General features: G+C 44.1%; 1 protein-coding gene across 1 annotated transcript; it reads right to left on the bottom strand.

Annotated features, from left to right (window-relative positions):
* Positions 1–2,808: 2,808 nt before the first annotated feature.
* Positions 2,809–23,888, bottom strand: LOC118086782 (C-signal-like). The gene is made up of 6 exons (XM_060275992.1): positions 21,302–23,888; positions 16,852–16,903; positions 10,876–11,063; positions 8,941–9,099; positions 4,210–4,320; positions 2,809–3,643 (listed from the first exon to the last, which is right to left on the bottom strand). The coding sequence occupies exons 1-6, from the start codon at positions 21,446–21,448 to the stop codon at positions 3,521–3,523; spliced, it is 780 nt and encodes a 259-aa protein (XP_060131975.1). The 5' UTR covers positions 21,449–23,888; the 3' UTR covers positions 2,809–3,520.
* Between the last annotated feature and the right edge of the window lie 564 nt (positions 23,889–24,452).

Here is a 24,452-nt window from a genome sequence, read left to right as displayed (position 1 = left end):
GGAAAGATCTACATCAGGAACAAGGGGGCATGGGGTGTGGAATAAAGATCTATGTCTGGCTCTGCTGCCCCTGTGGACCCTGCTACCCCAGGTACCAAACCTTGCCTCATAGATGGAGCAGCTCTGCCCCTCAGCTCTTTGTCAGGCAAACTGGCAGCAGCTCAGATACTACATGACAGGAAATAATGAGAAAGAGATCTGTTGGGAGCTCCCTTCATGCACTGGCTTAGCAAGAGGCTTGTTGCCTATTTAAAGAGAGAAGCTGGGAAAAAGCTTTGCTATACCGTCAAAGCCATTGTTTTATACCTTGCTTTCTGGGTGACCTTTGGACAGAGTGGAGTTTCTGGCTCTTCCTGTTATGCTCAGCTATTGCTCTTATATACTTTGCAGCTAGTGTGGGTAGGTCCTAAAGTCCACTTTAACCCTTCCACTTCGAGAAAGACAACTACAGTACTGTATGATGCAGGGCTGAACAAAAGTAGCCTTGGCTCTGGCCCAAACGTAGACTTAGGGGCCTTCTCCTGCACCTTACCCCAAATGCTGTTAGGAAACATACGGTAGCATATTGAATTACCGGTACATGGAATAGCAACATAATAAATGCATTGTTTAGTTTAGTATTATTTAATGAGGATAAATGTCAGGTCATTAGATAGGCAAACCTACTTTATTGAAATGCAAAAGAAATAGCTTACAATATTAGGAAATTGCAAATCATAATAAGTTCTAATCATGTTTTTTACAGTTACTAAAATTTAAAAATTATCAAATATTTTCAGAATTCAAAAAATCATTTATTACTGCAATCAACCATTTCATACTTAAACAGTTAACCTACTTGAATTATTTCTTCCTTGCAATCATTTTGATGATTTTAACAAATCCTCAAAAAAGATTTGGGTAGTAAGTCTGCTTTTAGAGGAGAGCTTAATAACGTGGTTTAGCTTTTCTTACGTAAATAAAATTGTGTGTATATGTAATAATATTAGAGTAATTAAGGTAAAATCATCTGTGAGAAATGTGTAGGTAAGTATATTAGTTATATGAGGGTAAATGCTAGGTTGGGAGAGGGAGAGAGTAAGCTTGGAATGATTGGTGATTGGATGAGTGTGGAGTGCAGGTGGAGTGAGAGTTGTATGTAGCTGTGGAGAGTGTGTGGAGGGTAGTACGGTAGTAGAGTTGGTTTGATACAGCAGGGTCAGTATTGTTATTAGCCATCATCTTATATAAGTCAAAGTAAAAATAAGATCAGACAAAACTGAAACCATATTCTTCGATACATTAAATGATCATAAAGGCTTTTAATATTTCTCCTTTAATAAATTGATGGACTACATTAGAGGTGGGAAATATGCAGGTACAGAGTATCTGTTGTAGGAACAAAGGGAGTTTAGACATACCTGTCAGAAACGCAGCTCTGGGCCAAGGGAATGACAAAGTGGTATGGAGAGTTGAGGTGAAAATGTGGGTGGTGCCAGGAGCCACATTGCTGAGGGCACCAAGCTGGCAAAGCCTGTCTCAGGCAATGCTTTACAAATTTTGCTTTACTAAAACTATGTTCACCTGATTAAGCCCATATGGGAATAAAAGTCTACATAAAAGTTGTGCACATTTGCATAAATTTCCCAGGCTGTTACATAAATTTGGAGTGAAATTGGCAATTTGAGGCTCCAATATCAATCTACCATAATCTAGTAGAGGTGTAGAGAAATTACTTCTAAGGGCAGTGCCGGCATGTGAATAACTAACAGAGAACCAAGTCAAAACCATAGATCAGTCAAGAAAACTGAATGGAGAAACCATACACATACCCTCCAACATTTCTCTGATGAAAATAGGGACGTCCAAAAGCTTTTACAGCTAGCTATGGCCTGTCCAGTTTACTCCAGCAGCTATTGCCTTCTCTGTGGTCTGGCCCTGCTCTCTAGGAGCCCATCCATACTGCCACTTAATCTGTATTGTTCTCCATTTGTACCATCAACAATTTTGCATGAACCATATGATGTTCTTACTGAAAAACTGACATTTTGTCTTTTTCCTCCTCTCAAATCCAATTTTTCGCTACCTGTTAAAAACGTGGAAAGGTTTTAAAAATCAAATGATTCTTGGGTAGGCACATATCCTGCTGCTCTTTGTTGTTTATCCCAGTTTTTCCCATCTTGAAACCCCTCCATGTACCTAACCCCATTCCCCACTCTCACCCATTCTGAATTTGATCTGCCTAATTATTAGTTTTTTATGTTGCTGCTGTTCACATCAGTTATCAAGAGAAGCCCCTCATGGCTTACTGTTTTCTTTCGTGGGGGGAGAGGGTTGCTGGTTTCTACAGCTTCTTTTGCATAACTCTGTAAATCTGTTGATATGTTGTTTAAAATATATATATTTAGCCTAGAAGTGAACAACTATAAATACAGTATAGGCACTGTTTTCTGGCATTCTGATGTGTTTCACTTTCTCCTTTTTCCAGCTGCTGGCATGGTTGCCACTTTTTTCTTACCTGTGGCACACAATAACTTCTGCCTATTGCCACGCTAGCCCTTATTCACCTGATTCCTGATCCCAGTGAGCATAAATGGAATAGTATGCATAATCTGCATTGTCTTAACAGAACAAATGACCTGTCTTTCTTGCAAACAGAGCCTCATTCCTAGATACTGTCATTCAAGTACTCAAGGCAAAGTACTTGCACTCCATGGGTGGGATAAGAAAAATGCAGTAGGCTACATGTGCTCTCTCTCTCTCTCTCTCTCTCTCTCTCTCTCTCTCTCTCTCTCTCTCTCTCTCTCTCTCTGTGTGTGTGTGTGTGTGTGTGTGTGTGTGTGTGTTTATGTGTTCCTCTCTAATAGATAATCACAGAACATTGTTTACTTTCTGCCTCCCTCTGCCAAACAGCCGACCAGCCCCTGAGGGAGGAACATAGGAATGAAGCTGCGGTATACTGTGTCCATCATGCTGAGTATTGTCCACACTGAATGGCAGAGGCTCTCTGGGTTTTCAGACTAGGGGCATTCCTATGATTCTATATTCTTGGAGGAATCAGGTTGACCATAGAACCTTCTGCATGCAAAGCAGAGGCTCTGCCGCTGAGCTGTTACAGCACTTCTCCAAATATCTGCATTAGATATAGCAAATCTCTAGCTGTGACCCTTCAAATGCTTGAAGCAGAACAGCAACCACTGGCTGTTGCTAGGTCACCCACATTTGGAAGCATCCATAACATGTGTGCAGTGGAGGCTAACTAGCACCCTTGGTACCTGTATCTTGAAAGTGTGAATAAATGAGTTAACAGATGACTTGCACTGTTAAAAAGAAATATAAGTAAGTGAGACTGCAAAAGTCACTTGGAATTAACATCATTACACAGAGTAGTTCAAAGGAAGGCTAGATGGTGAGAGTTTCAGTTGAAGATGTAATTTTTAAAGAAGTAGAAGGAAAAAAAGGCATGTCTTCTCATGTGTTTATGTTGCCTGGTAGTGAGGGGTTTCCTTCTACAGTGCAGACAAGCAGGTTGTTTGGTGTTTTACCAGGGAAGGACTTTCCCATCCAAGTTCACAAATGTGCCATGGTCTTTCTCAGAGAGAGAGGAAATGGTGTTCAGGATTTCTTGCGCACTGTAGTCCACAGTCAGTGGGGGCTGCTGCCCCTGGAAAGAGAATAGGAAAAGTGACTCACCGACTTGCAGTTAAACAGGAAAAAGATGTTATTTTACAAACAAAAATGGTAAAACTGGTTTGTCAGAATTCTTTCTATTATTATTATTAATTATTATTATTATTAATTATTATTATTATTATCATTATTATTCATTTATACCCTGCCCATCTGGCTGGGTATCTGAAAGGTATCTGAATGGCTGAGAGAGGGGCTGCCATTGTGTGAGACTCTTAATAATGGAAAGCCTTATAGTGCTAATTTGGTTAGGAAAGTAAAAGGAGTGGATGGATTTTTAAACAGAAGTTTAAAACACCCACCTACAGTAAGGAAGCAAATTCCAGAAGCACAAAAAAACTTTTAAAGGCAGCACAGACCTTATTGTTTTGCAGTTGTCTATATGTGTCAGGTCGCATGCTGACAGTTTCTAGGAACCACTGGTGAGAGTTTAGTGCAGGGTGGGGAGCAAAGGTGTACAAACTAGTCCAGAAGGAGTATGACATGTCCCCCGCCAGAGGTACTACTCCTCCCCTAACATCCCATACATGAACCACCTACCAATGAATTTCCCATGTCTGTCTGTATCCACCCAGGATGCAATGTAATGCACAGGATGTTGTCTTTGGCATACCCCAGAGACTGGCACCGGGTGAGCATGTTCAGAGCAGCCTAGGAGAGAGACATACCAGAAGCAGGTAGAAATTCAGTTCTGTCTGCATTTTGATGAGAAGCTACTCAAACCAGTACACAAACTGAAATACAAAAATCTCTAAGTTTTGTGGCTCCGTTCTCGAACCAATATGTACAAAAAGGCATACATATAGCATACATAGAAAAGTGCACATAAAATTCTTATATCTGTAAAAATAACATACATGTGTGTGATAATTTCTATTATCTAATAATTTTTATAATGGCTATAGTTTATAATTATTGTATATATTTTAAATTGTATATTGGATTGTTTGATGTATAAATGTGTGTGCTGGTCGAGAACCGTAACAATAAATTAACTAACTAACTAACTAACTAACTAACTAACATACATACATGTGTATCAATGAACACTGCCTCAAAAATGTGTCTATTAAGAGAAATTCAGAGTGATATTTTCATGAGGATTTTTAATACGAAAAATCACATTACAGCAGAAAGGAAGATGATTGAATTTAAGGCTGGGAAAATGAGAAGCTGCAAGAAACCAGACATTGGTCCATTCCTAATTATGTATACTTTTAAAAAAATTATAAATTATCTATACCCTTTTTCAAATATAACTATTTAATTATGTCAGTTTATTTTAAAAGTATGCTATCAGTATCTTATATATATATATATATATTAAAATCTATTATTTTATGTAATATGCTTAGTAAAGGTAAAGGGACCCCTGACCATTAGGTCCAGTCATGACCGACTCTGGGGTTGCGGCGCTCATCTCGCGTTATTGGCCAAGGGAGCCGGCATACAGCTTCCAGGTCATGTGGCCAGCATGACAAAGCCGCTTCTGGCGAACCAGAGCAGCGCACGGAAACACTGTTTACCTTCCTGCTTGGAGCGGTACCTGTTTATCTACTTGCACTTTGACATGCTTTTGAACTGCTAGGCAGAGGTGTAGCGTGGGGGGGGGCAGAGGGGGCAGCAGCCCCGGGCGCAACATGCAGCCCCGGGTGCAACATCTGGAGGGGCGCTGCTTGGCCCGCCTGCCTGCTGCCGCCCTGCACCTTCTGTCCGTCGCTGCCCTGCACCCAGCGCTGCCTGAGGCCGCTTCCCGCGTTCGCAGGGAGGGCGTAGTCGCCCCTTCCAGCACGCTACTGATTGGCTGCAGGAAGCGCCTCCTGCAGCCAATCAGAAGGGGCAGGAAAGAAGTCTCCGCCCAGGCGAGGGAGGGAAAGGCCGGCCGACAGGAAGAGTGACGCCACGCCACGCCGTGCCCGAGAGGACATTTCCTGGCGCGCGCCTCCATCCTGGCTCCCTTGGGGGCGACGGGACCGAGGGAGCGCCCTTCCCCGCCAGGGCCTTCGGGAGCTGCGCTGGCTCGGCTGCCTTTGTCCTCACAGAGGCTGCAATGCACGGCCTGGCGTGCACGGCGGCGGCAGCTCCATGGCCTCCCGCCCGCCAGCTGTGCGCCTCGGCTCCGGCCAGTAGCAGAGCGCGAAGCTCTTCCCGGCCCCGCATCGCGCTCCTCTTCCCTGGTATCTCCCGACCCTCTGCAGGAGACTCTCCCAAAGGGGCAGGAGGAGCAAAAGGGAGCCCAGCGCCCCACTTTCCTGGGAATGGGAGAAGAAGAGATCGCCTTCAAAGTGAGCACTTCTTCCATCTTCCATAGCTGCTCCTGAGCCGTACAGAAAAAGTCTGAATGCCAAGAAGGTTTAAAAAATGTATTCTGTGTTTTTACTTGTAACCAGGCAGTATATATTTTCTTCTGTGGCTGTTCTCCTATGACAGGGTGTTTTTATGTTAATTTGCACATGCATTTCTACCAACTATAAAAACTATTTACTGTAAGATATCATAAATACTAATGTCGATCTGATTCTCAGGGAGCTGTACCACCACAGGAGAGCTATGAGCTGCCTTGCTGAAATCTAAGTAAAAAAATTCCTTCCAGAAGCTCATACCAAAATAAAAAACTTAGCTGGTCTTTAAGGTGCTGCTGGAAGGAATTTTTTTTATTTTGTTTCAACTACGTCAGACCAACACACCTACCTACCTGAAATCTAAGGTTTGTAGGTGTACAAAAATATTTTGAAAACAGCTGCCTTGGGGTTAGAATCATAGAATCATAGAGCTGGAAGAGACCATAAGGGTCATCCAGTCCAACCCCCTGCCAAGCAGGAAACACCATCAAAGCATTCTGACAGATGGCTGTCAAGCCTCCGCTTAAAGACCTCCAAAGAAGGAGACTCCACCACACTCCTTGGCAGCAAATTCCACTGCCGAACAGCTCTTACTGTCAGGAAGTTCTTCCTAATGTTTAGGAGGAATCTTCTTTCCTGTAGCTTGAATCCATTGCTCTGTGTTCGCTTCTCTGGAGCAGCAGAAAACAACCTTTCACCCTCTTCTATATGACATCCTTTTATATATTTGAACATGGCTATCATATCGCCCCTTAACCTTCTCTTCTCCAGGCTAAACATATCCAACTCCCTAAGCTGTTCCTCATAAGGCATCGTTTCCAGGCCTTTGACCATTTTTCTTGCCCTCCTCTGGACACGTTCCAGCTTATCAGTATCCTTCTTGAACTGTGGTGCCCAGAACTGGACACAGTATTCCAGGTGAGGTCTGACCAAAGCAGAATACAGTGGTACTATTACTTCCCTTGATCTAGATGCTATACTCCTATTGATGCAGCCCAGAATTGCATTGGTTTTTTAAGCTGCTGCATCACACTGTTGACTCATGTCAAGTTTGTGGTCTACCAAGACTCCTAGATCCTTTTCACATGTACTGCTCTCAAGCAGGTTTAAGCAGAGGCTTGACAGGCATATGTCAAGAATGCTTTGATGGTGTTTCCTGCTTGGCAGGGGGTTGGACTGGATGGCCCTTGTGGTCTCTTCCAACTCTATGATTCTATGATAACCTATGCTCTCAAGTACCTAGCAGTGCACCTGCTGTGCAGGGAGGGACCTCCTGCTCTCAGTTTTCCTGCAGGGCTGGAACATGTGTATAATAGTAGCAACAGAGGCAGTGAATTATCATCACTTATCTAAAAAGATTTGAAAGGATATTTGTCAATGGGCAGCAGTGTGATCTGCAGTGGGCAAGAGTCATGAGCTACAAGGTTTTCAAAGTTCTCCAGTGGCGTCGAAACCTTAGCCAAAGTTGTTGCAGTGCCTTGCTATGCTACTGCAGTTCACCATGTGTGTGGTCTGTCCAAGGCAGAATACAGTGGTACTACTTGATTGGGATACTATATTTCTGCTGATGTAGCTTATAATAGCATTAGGGTTGTTTTTTTTGCTGCTGCTGCATCACACTGTTAACTCATCTTTATATTTGTGCAGCTAGTTATTCCTGGCTAAGTGTAGAGCCTGACATTTGTCCCTATTGAAAATCCTTTTGTTAGTTTTGGCCAAGTTCTCCAGTCTGTTAAGGTCTTCTTGATTCCCGATTCTGTCATCCGTGGCTACCCCTAACAGTTTGGTGTCATCTGCAAATTTGATGAGCATATTTTCTGTGCTGTTCATTTAAATGAATGCTCACTTGCTTTCTCTTCTCACCTCACCCCCATGCAATGACTTGAGTATCAAATTGTGTACAGGAGTTTACAGTGAGTAAAAGATCAATACATAACCATGTGGAATTATTACCACTGAGGTAGATAGGGCACTGTAGGAAGTGTGTTTAGCTTTATAATCATAGTCTTCACCAGGGTCATAGTGTGTCGGGTGCCAGGAGGGCTGGGCGAACCAGGCACCCCCAGCGTGGCCCGATGCTCCTCCCTGCCCACCAAGGGTTGCATTGGCCAGCTGCGCTCCTCTCTGCATGGCTGTGCAGGCGGCTCAGCGTGTCCTGCTTTGCTTTGGTGGGGATCCCAGTGGCCTACAACTGATGCTGTGCTTCTGGTCTTCACCTATAGTTGTACCATCTAAAAGCTTTCTGAATTAGATCCATGATGCTTATATTCCAGTTTGATGCAGAGTTAGGCATACGTAAACCCACTGGATTTATTTTTTTGTTAAAAGATTAGTTTCTGAGTGGCAGCTTTTAAGGTCAAATCAAAGGGGGGCAGGTTGGGGAGGGGGGCGTGCGCCAATCGGGGTGGGGGGTAGCAGCGGCGGAGCCGTGGGGCTTGGTGGCTGGTTGCGCACCACCAGTCATCTAATCTAGTGGAAGAGACTCGAGTGCTAAAATCCACGGGTTAGGGGGCGCAAATTACTAGTCTTGCCCCGGGTCCTGACAACCCACGCTACGCCACTGCTGCTAGGTTGGCAGGAGCTGGGACCAAGCAACGGGAGCTCACCCCGTCGCGGGTATTCGAACCGCCAACCTTCTGTTCGGCAAGCCCTAGGCTCTGTGGTTTAACCCACAGCACCACCTGCATCCCATATGTAATATGCTTAGAGATTTTTAAAAATCTATCAATCTATATTCTGTTAAATTAAATAAATAGGCCGGCATGCACTAACTCTGAACAGATGAAAGTGTCTGAATGTTACTAACAAAAATGGGTACAGTCAAGATAGGATGGATTTTCTAAGAACCTTTTCAGCACCCTAAAGTGAAATTAACTGAGAGTTACTTCCAAATTTTGGATTGCAGAGCCTACTACTGTTATCTCCATACCTTGCTACAACGGTAACCAATGATTTGCCCTTCACTCCATATAAGGACATTTTTAATGGAACCGGCTTCACTGGATACATTGATAATGGCAGCTTTGCTGCAGCTCATCCCTTTCTGGGGACTTTCCTGGGATGCCTTCTTCAGCAAGGGCAGGAATGCCTGGAGAAGGGAAGGGAAGAATGAATGTTGATTATCAGGGGCATAGCCAGGATCAAAACTGGGGGGGGGGGGGTGCAAGCCATGGTCGTTCAGGGGCGAGACCAAGGCACGGAAGGGGAGGGGCTTAATGCTCTGTTGTCGGCTTTCTAGTAGCATCTACCATGACCCACTATGGGTAACAGGATGCTGGACTAAAATAATAGTTGGGAGGGTCCCCAAGCGCCATCTAGTCTGACCCCCTGCAATGTTGAAATCACAGCTAAAAACAGATGGCCACCCAACCTCTGTGTAAAAACCTCTTAAAGAAGGAGAATCCACTGCCTTTCTTCTAACTTGAAGCCATTGGTTTTGGTTCTGGAACAGCAGAAAACAAGCTTGCTCTATCTTCCATGTGACAGCCCTTCAGATATTTGAAGATGGCTATCATATCACTGCACAGTCTACTCTTCTCCCAGCTAAACAGGCATATGATGCCCCCAACGTAAGGCTTGGTTTTCAGACCCAATGGGCTCTGTTCTGAGTAGGGTTCTGTTGTGTTCTTATGATATGAAATGCAACAGAACAATAAAACGAAATGACCTCTTAAATAAAGGAAGCAAAAGAACTCTGGTAGGATAATTTCAGACAATGACAGAGGAAGACCAGAGAGAAAATGTTACTATAACAACAACAATAATAATAAAATATTATTTAAAGGTTTTAAAATGAACCATTTTTGTCATACAAGAAGAAAAGGATGAAACTTTGCATGTAGGGGGAAATACAGAACTTGGGCAAATTTATCAGTATGGTGGAGAAACAAACAAACAAATGGAACCAAAGCAGAGGAACGTAAGAAGTGAAGGGGGTGTTCTTCTCCAGCAAAGATAAAATGACAGGACCCCAACTTTCAGTATTAGTTTCCGATTTAGGACTATGTGTGTGCCTGCCTTAGTGTGTGCCTGCCTTAATGACATTGCAATTAATTTAAATGTTAAGCACCTTGAGACTGGTTGGATCAGATGACCTTTGAGGGGTCCCTTCTAGCCCTCTACATCTCTATGGTTCCTTTGTTGTTTAGTCGTTTAGTCGTGTCCAACTCTTCGTGACCCCCATGGACCATGCAGAGTATTATGTTTGGCCATACCCAAAGGTTTCATATGGATGTTAAATAACTCTGGAGACATGTAGTGGCCTGCAGCACTCCATAGCTCAAGAATAATGAGATAAGACTGCAACTACTGCAGAATAGTGCTGCTGATACCAATCTCTTATAGACTGTCTATGGTCATGAGAGATCAAGCAAGAGCAGCAGGGTTGCACTCTCTTTGTCCCTCTACTGATAACCAAGGATGATTCAGTCCCAAATCAAGTTCTGAACCTGGATTGGAGTGGGTCTAGATAATTACATACAGGCTCAGTGTATATATATAGCCTTAGCCTCAGTGAGAAGGTTAGTGTATCTCCAGTTCAACGTTCTCACTGTGAGGACAAACATAAGCCCAGGAGTTACATGCAGTGGCATGCCAAAGTTCTCTTGCAGCTTACCCAGACAAAAGCTCCATCTGTCCATCAGGTGAAACCTTCTCTTATCACTTTACTTCCATAACAGCAAATACCACATCAGTTAAATTTTGGTGTGTCATGCAGCTATAAAAAGTTTCTGCTGTTCATAATGCAAAAGGGACACAAACCCATCACCCAACAACCAGAAAGCAACGGCATCATGACTTTCCAAAGTCAAGGGCTCTGCAACATGCCAAAAAGTTTATGTAACAAAGAGACAAAGAGTCTTACCTGAGTCACCAACATGCTACCAATCACATTGGTTTTGTATACCTCAGCCATACTCTCTGGTGTCTCTGTTTCCAGAGTTCTTAGCTTTGCAATCCCAGCATTGTTTATCAGAAGATTTAGCCCAGCTCCCTTCAACCCCTCTGTGACTCGAGTTGCAGCAGCCTTGACACTAGATGGCTCGGAAGTATCTATAGTAGCAAAAAATATTTTAAAGGAAATGAAAGTGAATGAAGATCTAACCCTGCAGACCTCACCAGCACTGCTATTGCTCTGTACCTGCACTCTTCTTGCTCTGGAAATCCAGAGCACTATGGATCAATTTACTTGGCACATTTTTATGCATACATGCCATATATATTACGTATAGCAGGTAAAAGGGACGCAATGGACAAGCACATAGAATCATAGAATCATAGAGTTGGAAGAGACCACAAGGGCCATCCAGTCCAACCCCCTGCCAAGCAGGAAACACCATCAAAGCATTCTTGACATATGCCTGTCAAGCCTCTGCTTAAAGACCTCCAGAGAAGGAGACTCCACCACACTCCTTGGTAGCAAATTCCACTGCCGAACAGCTCTTACTGTCAGGAAGTTCTTCCTAAGGTTTAGGTGGAATCTTCTTTCTTGTAGTTTGAATCCACTGCTCCGTGTCCGCTTCTCTGGAGCAGCAGAAAACAACCTTTCTCCCTCCTCTATATGGCATCCTTTTATATATTTGAACATGGTCATCATATCACCCCTTAACCTTCTCTTCTCCAGGCTAAACATACCCAGCTCCCTAAGCCATTCCTCATAAGGCCATGTTCAAATATATGAAAGGGTGTCATATGGAGGAGGGAGAAAGATTGTTTTCTGCTGCTCCAGAGACACGGAGCAATGGATTCAAACTTCAAGAAAGAAGATTCCACCTAAACATTAGGAAGAACTTCCTGACAGTAAGAGCTGTTCGGCAGTGGAATTTGCTACCAAGGAGTGTGGTGGAGTCTCCTTCTCTGGAGGTCTTTAAGCAGAGGCTTGACAGGCATATGTCAAGAATGCTTTGATGGTGTTTCCTGCTTGGCAGGGGGTTGGACTGGATGGCCCTTGTGGTCTCTTCCAACTCTATGATTCTATGATTCTAAGGCATCGTTTCCAGGCCTTTGACCATTTTGGTTGCCCTCTTCTGGACACGTTCCAGCTTGTCAGTATCCTTCTTGAACTGTGGTGCCCAGAACTGGACACAGTACTCCAGGTGAGGTCTGACCAGAGCAGAATACATTGGTACTATTACTTCCCTTGATCTAGATGCTATACTCCTATTGATGCAGCCCAGAATTGCATTGGCTTTTTTAGCTGCTGCATCACACTGCTGACTCATGTCAAGTTTGTGGTCTACCAAGACTCCTAGATCCTTTTCACATGTACTGCTCTCAAGCCAGGTGTCTCCCATCCTGTATTTGTGCCTTTCATTTGTTTTGCCCAAGTGTAGTACTTTACATTTCTCCTTGTTAAAATTCATATTGTTTGCTTTGACCCAGTTGTCTAATCTGTTAAGGTCATTTTGAAGTGTGATCCTGTCCTCTGGGGTATTAGCCACCCCTCCCAATTTGGTGTCATCTGCAAACTTGCTCAGGATGCCCTCAAGCCCATCATCCAAGTCATTGATAAAGATGTTGAACAAGACTGGGCCCAAGACAGAACCCTGTGGCACCCCACTAGTCACTACTCTCCAGGATGAGGAGGAGCCATTGATGAGCACCCTTTGGGTTCGGTCAGTAAGCCAGTTACAAATCCACTGAATGGTAGCATTGTCTAGCCCACATTTTACCCGCTTCTTTACAAGAATATCATGGGGCACCTTGTCAAAGGCCTTGCTGAAATCAAGATAGGCAACATCCACAGCATTCCCTTCATCTACCAGGCTTGTAATTCTGTCAAAAAATGAGATCAGATTAGTCTGACATGACTTATTTTTCAGAAACCCATGCTGACTTTTAGTGATCACAGTGTTTCTTTCTATGTGCTCACAGACCGTTTGCTTAATGATCTGCTCTAGAATCTTTCCTGGTATTGATGTCAGGCTGACTGGGCGGTAATTGTTTGGGTCCTAGTCTTAGTATGCTTGGTTGCTCCTTTCTGCTGAATAATAAACTCCAGAAGAGCATGATCACTCCCACCTAATGATCCTGCCACTTCTACCCCACTAACCAGGTCATCACTATTGGTTAGGACCAGATCTAAAATGGCTGATCCTCTTGTTGCTTCTCCCACTTTCTGGACAATGAAATTGTCTGCAAGACCAGTGAGGAATCTGTTCGACCTTATGCTCTTGGCTGAGTTTGACATCCAACAAATATCAGGATAGTTGAAATCCCCCATTACTACTATCTCACTTCCTTTAGAATGCTTGGTCATCTGTTCCAGGAAGGCATCATCTGTGTCCTCAGTTTGGCTTGGGGATCTATAGTAAACTCCCACAATGAGATCACTGTTATTTTTCTCTCCCTTAATTTTGACCCAGATACTCTCAATTTGGCTTTGAAGTTTTAAATCCTGGATCTCTTCACAGGTATACACATCCCTGACATATAACGCTACTCCTCCTCCTTTCCTGTTTGGTCTATTTCTCTGAAATAGATTGTATCCCTCTATTACTACATTCCAATCATGAGACGCATCCCACCAGGTTTAAGTGATGCCTATTATGTCGTATTTATTTTGCTGTACCAAGAGCTCAAGTTCATTTTGTTTATTTCCCATGCTCTGTGCATTAGTATACAGACATTGAAGACCATTGAGCATTCCCCCATGTCTCTTATTTAAGGATATTTTCCTCCCACCACTAGGTCTGCGTGCTGTTTGCTCCATTTGGTCCTTGACATTTGGATGATCATCTTCAGCACTTGACAGACTCCTGCCTTCAGGACCACTGTCTCCTCCCCCACATAAGTCAGTTTAAAGCCCTCCTGATGAGGTTTTTGAGTTTCATGGCAAAAACATTCCTCCCAACCTTTGTGAGGTGCAGCCCATCACTTGCCAGAGGTCCATCTTCAAGAAACTGCAGACCATGATCTAAGAATCCAAACCGTTCCTGTCTGCACCATTTGCGAAGCCAGTTGTTCACTTCCCCTATTTTCCCCTCTCTCCCTGGGCCATGTCGTTCAACTGGGAGGACAGATGAGATGACAATTTTTGCATTTAATTGCTTCAACTTCCTGCCCAGAGCCTCATAATCACTTTTGATCTTCTGGAGGCTATGCCTTGCAGTGTCATTGGTTCCCACATGGACCAAAAGGAAGGGGTATTTGTCAGTGGGTTTTATGATTCCTTGAAGCCGTTCTGTTACATCTTTGATCGTGGCCCCAGGGAGACAGCACACCTCTCAAGACATCTTGTCAGGCCCACAGATCACTGTTTCTGTACCCCTCAGTAGGGAATCCCCTATCACCACTACACGCCTCTTCATAGGCTTGGTTGGGATTCTTCAATGTGCTGTCCCTTCCAAGGTTACCTGCATATTCCTGGAGGACTGACTTTGCTGCTCGTCTTCATATTCCTGATCAACTATGATGAGGGAGAAATCTTCAAATGGAGTCTGTTCCTCGTCTTCCATGTTAAGGGAGAGCACTTCAAAGCAATTCTGTAGTTCTAAACACTCAGAGAGATCCCTCTGTTTGCCAGAACTGTACAGGTATCCCACAGAAAAGGCAGCAAGGTGTCATGAGCTCTGCAGCACCTTGGGTTCAAGCTTGGGACAGCAAGCCCTGACACAAGGGGACGAAGAAAAATTGGAGGGGCTGTATTGTGGGGTCTTGGGTTAGAGGAGAGGATATTTCCCCTTTCTACCCCAGTGTCAGGTGCTTCAGAAGGGGAAGCAGGGGTGCTGGCTCTCCTTCCTGACCTTGCTTCCCAGTTGAGCCTGGGGAGGGTTGTTAGCCACCAAGACAGATGAAGCAGCAGTTGAACAGGAGCATGCAGTATGGTTGCCTAGAACCAGGTGCCACCTTTGTAGACAGGAGCATACTCACCCAGCCAAATTAAACACATGGTTGCAAACCCAACATTCCATCAAGGCAAGCAAGTCTCATGAGTAAATGCACCACACTTAGCCTTTAAAAGCTTGGTAGGTGGGACATGGAAACTTGTTGGGACATCTTCATCACTCCTGTCCAATTCTGAATTTATTTTGTTGTTCCTGAACTTCTGAACTCCTGAGTAATTTTTCTGCTGCTGAGCCTGCACCATTATTTACCTGAATAAATGTATTTCTTACTTTTAAGTAACAATTTTTGTCTGCCTGTGTTGGACAGAAATAGTACCACAGATAGCTCTGGGTGACCTACTTGCTCAGGTGAAGGTTAGGACCAGACCGAAACCTTTTAAATCTTGACCTCCAGGCTACCTTTTCTAGCCTCCACCCCATTGTGAACAACTTCAGAGCCTTAAAGGGCTATCATTCTAACCTGAAGATGGACACTTCTCTTGTGTTCCATAGCCTTTCCTTCCTCCTGGTGCACTGCTGGACCAGCAAAGTGTGGTGGGAGGCATTTGGCTCCTCAGACTTGGGGGAAGACACTCATAAGTGCCCTGGCTTTAGGCACAATGCTCCCCTGGTCCCCAACAAGCCCCTCAGAGTCTTGAACTTTGTCTAGTTTCTTAGCTGCTATCTCTGCAGCCTCCCAACCTGTGTCTGGCTTACTACTAGATTCAGGTGTCATGACATTAGCTGTTTTTGTAGGTGTTGCTATACTTGTGAAAGTGAAAAAAAAGTCTAATTTCCCTGTTTTTCAATTTTTTCTTATTTTTAACTGACACCCAGCATTCCACAACTACAGTCCTCACTGGGTGATTGGGCTTTTCCTTTTTTATATATATAATTAAAAATATATATTTGTTGTTCTGAGAAACTCTCAATGTTGGATTGAGAATGCTCAAGGCCAGGCTTTGACTATACAGCTGCCAGTACTCATTGCCTGTGTTTGTTCTATTACATTACCTATTTACTCTCTATGCATGCCAGTTGCTGCAACATACTGAATTCATACCAAATAGAGGAACTTACTCTCTCTCTCTTTTTTAAATCTACCTGGCAGAATATTACCTTTTTTGCTTTGGTCCTGGATCCAACACTTTTTTTGAGTTCTTGTATTCTAAAGTTGATTTGAGAAGGCATTTACTGTGGCATTAGAACTCCTCATACATGCAATTTTTCCCGGAAATTTCTACATGACATTGTTGGCATCAGAATGCCAGTCTGTATCTCCCCCTCTCCCCTTGCTACTACCCAATTTAGTCTAGATTTCCCCCTTTCTGGGGAAAATCCAAGTAGTTAAGCAAACAAACAAACAAACCATACTTATTTCAGCCAACAACCTGTTTGTGACATCTAAATAACTTGTCACAGGCGCGGTAGCGGCTACTCTAGAGTAACGACTCCTCAAAGCGTTGTCTTTTCATGCTTTTATTCAGTGCTGATTATTTACAGTGCGGAACAGTGCTATGTACATGTTGTCAGTCAGGGGTCAGAACCTCCAAATGGAGGTTCGCGCGTTTTCTTCCAGCAAAGTAGTCTAGGGATACTGAATCTCCGCCCCCGCCGTTTCCTGCGCAATTCCGGGGTCGGCGGGATCGGCCTTCTTCCCTTGCCTCCCGCTTCCCTTCCCAAACTAAGCATGGGCTCCGCTACCTTGCCTGAGCCTCGGTCACCACTTCCTGAGTCGCCGCTGGAGGTATCCCCCTCCCCACTTGCACTAGCGCTGGGCGACGAGCTGGTACTTAAGATGGGAGGGACCTGCCTGTAACTTCTGTCCCTCACATAACTGATTTGCAGTATTGAGCCCCCATCTAGAAGCTCCCTAAGTGAGCTCACTGGAGAAACAATACACATGTAACCTGCAAAATACCTTGAATGAGATGGCCTTGAATTCTAGCTATAGTAGACAGTAATTTAGGATTAGGGAATTTAAGGTGGGGTGGGTGGAGAGAGCAGGCACTTACCCAGTGCAAGAATCTCTACTCCCTGGTGCTTAGCAGCCAAATTCTTCAATTCCTGAAATATTAAAAAAAAGGAGAGAGAGAATAGAACTGCATGTCCTGAATACGGGATTACAGTGGTACCTCGGGTTACAAACACCTTAGGTTACAAACATTTTGGGTTACAGACGCTGCTAACCCGGATGTAGTACCTTGGGTTAAGAACTTTACCTCAGGATGAGAGCAGAAATCTCGTGCTGGCGGTGTGGTGGCAGCAGGAGGCCCCATTAGCTAAAGTGGTACCTCAGGTTAATAACAGTTTCAGGTTAAGAACGGACCTCCGGAACAAATTAAGTTCATAACCAGAGGTACCACTGTATTTGAGACAGGATAGGAAGAGGAGGTTGCTTTCCCATTAGGCATTCATGTTGTTACCATGTTTCTTCCTTCTGTGTGACACCAAAGAACAGATATTTGGGGGTCAAACCCAAAGTCACGATAAACCAGAGGAGCAACTGGAGCAGTAAGAGTAATCCAATAAATGGGTGATTGTCATATCAGATTTATTTATTTGTCCCCAGCCATTAGATCATTAGAAAACAAAGGCAAGGTAGCAGAAATAGAAACAGTGGAAGCAAATCAACTACAAAATAAACACACTTAGAATGCTGAATTTCCTGGACATATCACAACATACCCCTATAACAAAGGAAATGTTTCTTCTCTTTACAAACAGTGAAATGAAATATAAAAATGAATGAAATAATATGAATTTATGCAAATCTGAACAGAATTACTGTAGGTGTAACCAGAATAAAAAAAGCCTAAAACTAACTTAGAATTCTGATTCTCCCTCACACAACTTTTCTTAAGAAATAATTTTCTTTTGTTGCAGCTGGGGCAAATGAAGGTGTCCTGTTTTGCGGATGCAGGTATACCATGAATGTTTCTTCTTTCTGCTGAAATAAATTTTGTTAGGTCTTATATATGTACAGTATATAATAAATGTTCATAAATGTAGCAAGCAAACACGTACAGGAAGACAGTCCTGAAGCCATTTTGACTCTCCCAAACTGACCAAATGTTTCCCTGAAAGGAGGGAGGAAATGAAAAACTTCCCCATTGTCTCTGTGCACACAGATTCTGCCTTAAGGACACATTTAAGGTGTGAATGGGGTGAGTCTGGGACCTGTGACCTGGATTCCGGAATTGAGTAGTTATAATAACAAAAGAGTGGCTAGGCCCCAGATAATGCAAGCAGGTAACCTGCCAGACAGGGGATAAACAACGGACTCAGATTTCTCTCATAGACCGCTCTTTTCTGTGCTGAATGTATGATGTTTCTGGGGGTGGTCTTCTTAGTGTTTTTAAGTGTCAGGTGTAACTTCAGCCTGAACACAGCAGAGTTTGCGCAGGTTTTTCCGGAAGCTTCTGGCGGTAACTTAAATGACTAGACGTCTGGACGCAGAATAACTATATACAGGATTTATTAAATAAAAGAAATCCAGAGTTTCTATGTACAACTTTAGAACTCAAAAACAAAGTAAAATTAATCCTTTCCTCTCTGTCTCTGTCTCTGTCTCTGTCTCTCTCACAACCGATACAGCACCTTTCCTCCTACACTCACCACACCGCCTACTGTGCTAGCTTTCTCTGATAACAGAACTCAGTGCTGATCATCAACCAATGAGAGAGCTGTTACTATGGTAAAGGTAAAGGTAAAGGGACCCCTGACCATTAGGTCCAGTCGTGACCGACTCTGGGGTTGCGCGCTCATCTCGCATTATTGGCCGAGGGAGCCGGCGTATAGCTTCCAGGTCATGTGGCCAGCATGACAAAGCCGCTTCTGGCAAACCAGAGCAGCACATGGAAACGCCGTTTACCTTCCCGCTGTAGCGGTTCCTATTTATCTACTTGCATTTTGACGTGCTATCGAACTGCTAGGTTGGCAGGAGCTGGGACCAAGCAACGGGAGCTCACCCCGTCACAGGGATTCGAACCGCCGACCTTCTGATCAGCAAGCCTTAGGCTCAGTGGTTTAACCACAGCGCCACCTGGGTCCCTATAGTTACTATGGTAGAAGCAGACTTTGGCTTTCTGCCCAGTGTTAATTGCTAGAAGAAAGAAGCTGATCCTTTCTTTTGCCCGTATGCACTTTGCAAAACCCGAACAGGTCTTGGACTCCAGGGTGGGCAATTTTAAATGTCTATATAAGGGCAGGCACGCCTTTGTTCTAGGTCCTCCTCTTTCCTCCTGCCTGGGAGAGGAGCACCATGTTGCAACAGTTCAATAAAGATCAAGCTTACTAACTGCTTTGCTTCTCAATATTCTCTGTTTGGCCTCTGTTATTCTCGATGGAGAACCTACAAAGCACTCTACAAGAGCTCTTGTGTACCCCATAAGGGAATAAGGGCAGGTTTTGTTTATTGCACTGCATTCCTCTCAGCAGCCATTCCTCCTCTGGTCACTGCAGTAGCTACACAACCTGTTTCCAAGGGATTCTCTCACGCAGCAGGGTTAATATTGCCAGCCTTCAATGTCACGTTTGCAGACAACTCTGTTATGCAGAGTTGATCTGCCAATGGGCCAGTGAGCTTCATATTTTTAAAGCAATATTTATCACCCATAGCAATGCTAACCATTTGCAACACTCCCTAAGTGCACCAGTGCTGTAGTTACGGAATTCATGACTGCATAATATATGGATCGTTTAATGGTCTTAAGTTTTTCTTGTCACAAACAGCATGCACTCAATCATTTGGCAGGGCAGCACTATTGTCTTTCCCCATTTTATTGATCAACTTTCTTGTTTTCCTCACACTACTTATATACAAACGTATATATATATATAAAATTGTCTAGCAATTTCCAAACTCAAACTTTTTGCATACAGTTCTGAGAAACCAGATTTCTCCACTAGAGATAAAACAAACCTCCCCCAAGTTGGCATTTGGGTTTATTGCAGGCTCTGGTACCAGTGTCCTGCTGCCACATACACCCGGACAACACCATTACTGGCCCCAACAACATCCAACATACCATCTCAGGACTATTTAATTGCTCATCTTCTAACATTGTGTATGCCATCAAATGCCAACAGTGCCCTTCAGCTCTCTATGTTGGACAAACAGGCCAAACCCTACGCAAAAGGATAAAAAGGTAAAGGGACCCCTGACCATTAGGTCCAGTCGTGACCGACTCTGGGGTTGTGCGCTCATCTCGCATTATTGGCCGAGGGAGCCGGCGTATAGCTTCCAGGTCATGTGGCCAGCATGACAAAGCCGCTTCTGGCAAACCAGAGCAGCACATGGAAACGCCGTTTACCTTCCCGCTGTAGCGGTTCCTATTTATCTACTTGCATTTTGACGTGCTTTTGAACTGCTAGGTTGGAAAGGATAAATGGACACAAATCTGACATCAGGACCCACAAGACAGAGAAACCAGTAGGAGAACACTTCAATCTCCCAGGACATTCTATACAAGATCTCAAAGCAGCTGTTTTATTACAGGAAAATTTCAGAAACAGACTGGAAAGAGAAGTTGCTGAATTGCAACTCATTAGCAAGCTTAAAACCATGGAGCCACCTGGAATGAACATAGGATTCTTATCTCATTATACATGATCAAGCTTTCCTTAGCACCTCAGCCCTTGCTTCCCCCCCCCCCCCCGCAAGACCGATTGCAGTCATTAAGTCGTTAACAGTCATCAACAGGTTTACCACTCCTATCAGCCCATCACCCATTCCCATCACCCCCACCCCCCAACCTCTGAATATACATAAGGGTCGGGTGGCTTCTGTTTCAATGTATCTGATGATGTGTGCATGCACACGAAAGCTCATATCAAAATAAAAACTTGGTTGGTCTTTAAGGTGCTACTGAAGGATTTTTTTTTGTTGTTGTTTTGACTCAGACCAACATGGCTACCTACCTGTAACTAGAAATAAATGCAGTTTTTGATGATATTCTAATCTTCCGAGTTTCACCTGTATATGGACTCGCAAAGCAAATCAGTTTCCTGGCACTCTTGTTTCAATACAAATTCTTATTTTTAGCGCTATTCTAATCCTAAGCAATTTGACCCAGAAAAATAATAATCACTCTGCTCAATGTAACTGACTCCTTAGTAATATTCATCCCATGCTATGCATTTCAGAAGCTTTGAATCTGAGTTACCTCCAACACTGACTCACCAGGATATTTACTTCTCTGTTTAAATGCTCTTCAGCTGGGAGTAATTAACTTCTTTCCAGCTTTTCATTTCTAACTCTGCACAGAAAAATTTCAGCAAGGGCACCCCAAAAGGGAGAAACAACCTGTGCTTGAGCAGACATGCAAACTATCTCCAAGCCACTTCACCTACCCCAGGGATGTGAAACTTAAAAAGCCTTGTGAGGCACCTCTACTGACCAGGGCACAATCTCCTCCTTGGCATCAAAGGGAAACCCACCCTAAGTTCCACCCTGGAGCTCACCTGGGCACGTGGTCCCTCTGGGTCCCGGCAGGTGGCAAAGATCCATTCTGGCCGGTTGCTTTTCCCAACCAGCTGTTTGACCAGCTCAAAGCCAATACCCCGATTGGACCCAGTCACCAGGACACTGCGTGCATTCAGCACAGCCATCTCTCTTCCTAGTCTGTGCCAAACTGACTAAGGCCTTTGCCAGGCCAACCCAAAGGCTAAATCTAGCCCTCAGATTCTCCAACCAGGATTATATAACTTTCTTGTCTCTTGTATTGGTCCATGTTCTGCATTTCCCAACAGTGCAATGTGTCAGAGACTGGAATGAAGAGGAACTGGAAGAGGAGGAATGGTGGAGATTGTCCCCCGTTTTTACTGTAGTTGCCAGGGAAGAGGGAGGCAGCATTGAATTACAGCAGAACTATGAGGTAGATAACAGTTTAGAGACAGGCAAACAGCCAAGTTATGAGGTGTTAGGGGAAGGATATGGGAGGCAGAGCAGCCAGCAGACACTTCATTAGACAGCAAAGATCAGGCATGGCCAAACAGCTTGGCCCTCCAGATGTTTTGGGACTACAATTCCCATCATCCCTGACCACTGGTCCTGATAGCTAGGGATGATGGGAGTTTGGCCATGCCTGGCATAGATGATCCACCGTCTCCTAGAACTTGGTGTTTATTAATAGTGCAAGAGCAACGGATGCAGAGTGCTTAGTCCGCTCCTTTATACTCTTTATACATATGATTGTGTCGCTGCCCACCCTAGAAATAGGGTTGTCAAATTTGCAGATGACACAACCGTCATCGGGCTCATCTCTGATAAGGAGGGTGAAACTGAGTATAGAGATGAGGTGGAGCGGCTGACAGAGTGGTGCAGAGTCAACAACTTGCTCATAAACACAAAGAAAACTAAGGAGCTTGTGGTGGACTTTAGGAGACAGAAGAACGAGGTCCAGCCACTCTTGATTGATGGAATTTGTGTGGAGAGGGTAACAACGTTTAGATTTCTAGGCATTGAGTTACAGGAGGATCTGTCCTGGAGTGTTAATACAAGGGGGCTTGTGAAGAAGGCGCAGCAGAGACTGTATTTTTTGAGAATTTTAAGGAAAAACCATCTTCCACAAAAGCTGCTGCTTGCCTTCTATCACTGTGCCATACAGAGCGTGCTCACGTACGGTTTATGTGTGTGGTACGGAAGCTGTACTTCCCAGGACAGAGCAGGGCTGTGTAGAATTATTAAAACAGCAGAGAGCATTATTGGCTGCTCACTCACCACCTTAGAACAAATTTACACCACCAGGTGCCATAAAAAAGCACTAGATATATCAAGAGATCCAACGCACCCTGGTCACCATTTCTTTCAGCTCCTGCCATCAGGACGGAGATATAGAACAATGCAGGCAAGAACGAGCCGTCTCAGGAACAGTTTCTTCTCTAGAGCAATTTTGGCCTTAAATGGAAAGCCCGGACTTTGAAGTCATCTTATTTTACTTGTCATTTTGTAGTATAATTACTGTTTTTAATTAGCTTTTTGTAATTTTGGATTATGCGGAATGCTTTATCTGAGTGGATGTAGCAACCGAGTAATTTCGTTGTTCCCGCAAGGGGACAATGACAATAAAGATATCTTATCTTATCATTTGACCACAGGTGGCCACCGTAGGGTCAGATGCTATTGGGAGAGAGGGAAGGGGGAGGAGCCAGAGTGAGCAACTCCATCATTGAGGGATGTCTGGATTTTTTGTCTCTCACTGTGAGGACTAAATAAATCATGAGTAAAACCTTTCATGTTTCTACCAGGGCAGTAGCAGAAAACTGAGGTTGCATAGTATTACAAAAATTAGAAACATCCATTATTTATGCGTATTAGAATTAATTAATCATGCTAACTGTATACCATTGCTTGCTGTATGTTTTTCTTAAGGTACATTTGCTGACGAGACATTGAGGGACAGGAATGCCTTTGGGTAAAAGAACTGAAGAAGAGCAAGATCAGATAAGGGGCAGTTTTGAGGGGGCAGGAGAGACTCTGGTCTTGGTGGGGTATCTATGATGGAGTCCTCTCGGTCTGAGACTGGCAGCGCTGCATCCTCAGGCTGGAGGGGCACTGGGTCCACAAGTAACTTTGACCCATCCTCTATGCAAGAATGGCTTTTCAGACTATGGGACTCATTTACTGTACTTGGTTGAATTAACTAACACGATTAGAATAAGGGAAGGGTGATGAAATGATAATAGGCTTATGGGGAAATTTGAGCCTTGCTTGCTAATCACTTATTCAAATGGTAGGGTAGTACAAGTTTATGCAACATATAAGGCAGTGATCTCCCAACTCGCCCCCCCCCCCCGCACTACCCTCTTGAAAATTGCTGCGCGTCTTGGAGGACCACTTAATGATTATTCTGCCTGTAATGCAGCTGTATGGTTTTTAACTGCGCTCATACAGACAAACCACAGGCCACCTGAATGAAGGTAATGGAGCACTCCTGGTCTGTGGACCACACTTTGGGAAGGACGAGGGAGAGGTGAAAAGAGAAGTGGTGGCTGATGTAGGTGTCTTTCCCTGCTTGATAAAGGGCATGCCTACAGCATTGGCACTTTCTCAATATCCCTTATGTGCCCACTGCTGAAGGAGGGAGGGAGGGAGGGAGGGAGGGAGGGAGGGAAGGAAGGAAGGAAGGAAGGAAGGAAGGAAGGAAGGAAGGAAGGAAGGAAGGAAGGAAGGAAGGAAGTCCTTTGGTTTTGGCTTCCTGGATGCCTTTTGGACAGAGCAGAGGTTTATGTCTCCTGTTGTGCCCAGTTGCAACTTTTTAGAGTTGGCATAGTAGTTCCACTACATTTTGAGATAGACATACATAATGCTTTAAAATATACACTATGAGTATATGAATCATGGTTACAGCTGTCTACTGAGTGTGATGTGTGTGAAATGGCACCCAGACACCACTTCTGGAAGAGCAAGAACATTTCAAAGCCAGGACCTGACAGGCGCAAAGAAGCTGGAGAGATCAGGATTGAAGCTGATTTGCAATTTGAGCAAAGTTGTCAAGGTTTTACGTTAAGGATTAAGGGCTGGTACCGGTATCTCAATGCAAAAATGATATACAATTGCATTGTATAAACTTCCTTTTGTTAGGTAGGGGATTGTTGGCTCATTGCTCAAAAG

Source organism: Zootoca vivipara, chromosome 6, assembly GCF_963506605.1.
Source record: "Zootoca vivipara chromosome 6, rZooViv1.1, whole genome shotgun sequence".
In the NCBI taxonomy this organism is placed as follows: Eukaryota; Metazoa; Chordata; class Lepidosauria; order Squamata; family Lacertidae; genus Zootoca; species Zootoca vivipara.
The sequence above is the reverse complement of the archived record's forward strand: the minus strand, read 5'-3'. Positions and strand labels throughout refer to the sequence as shown.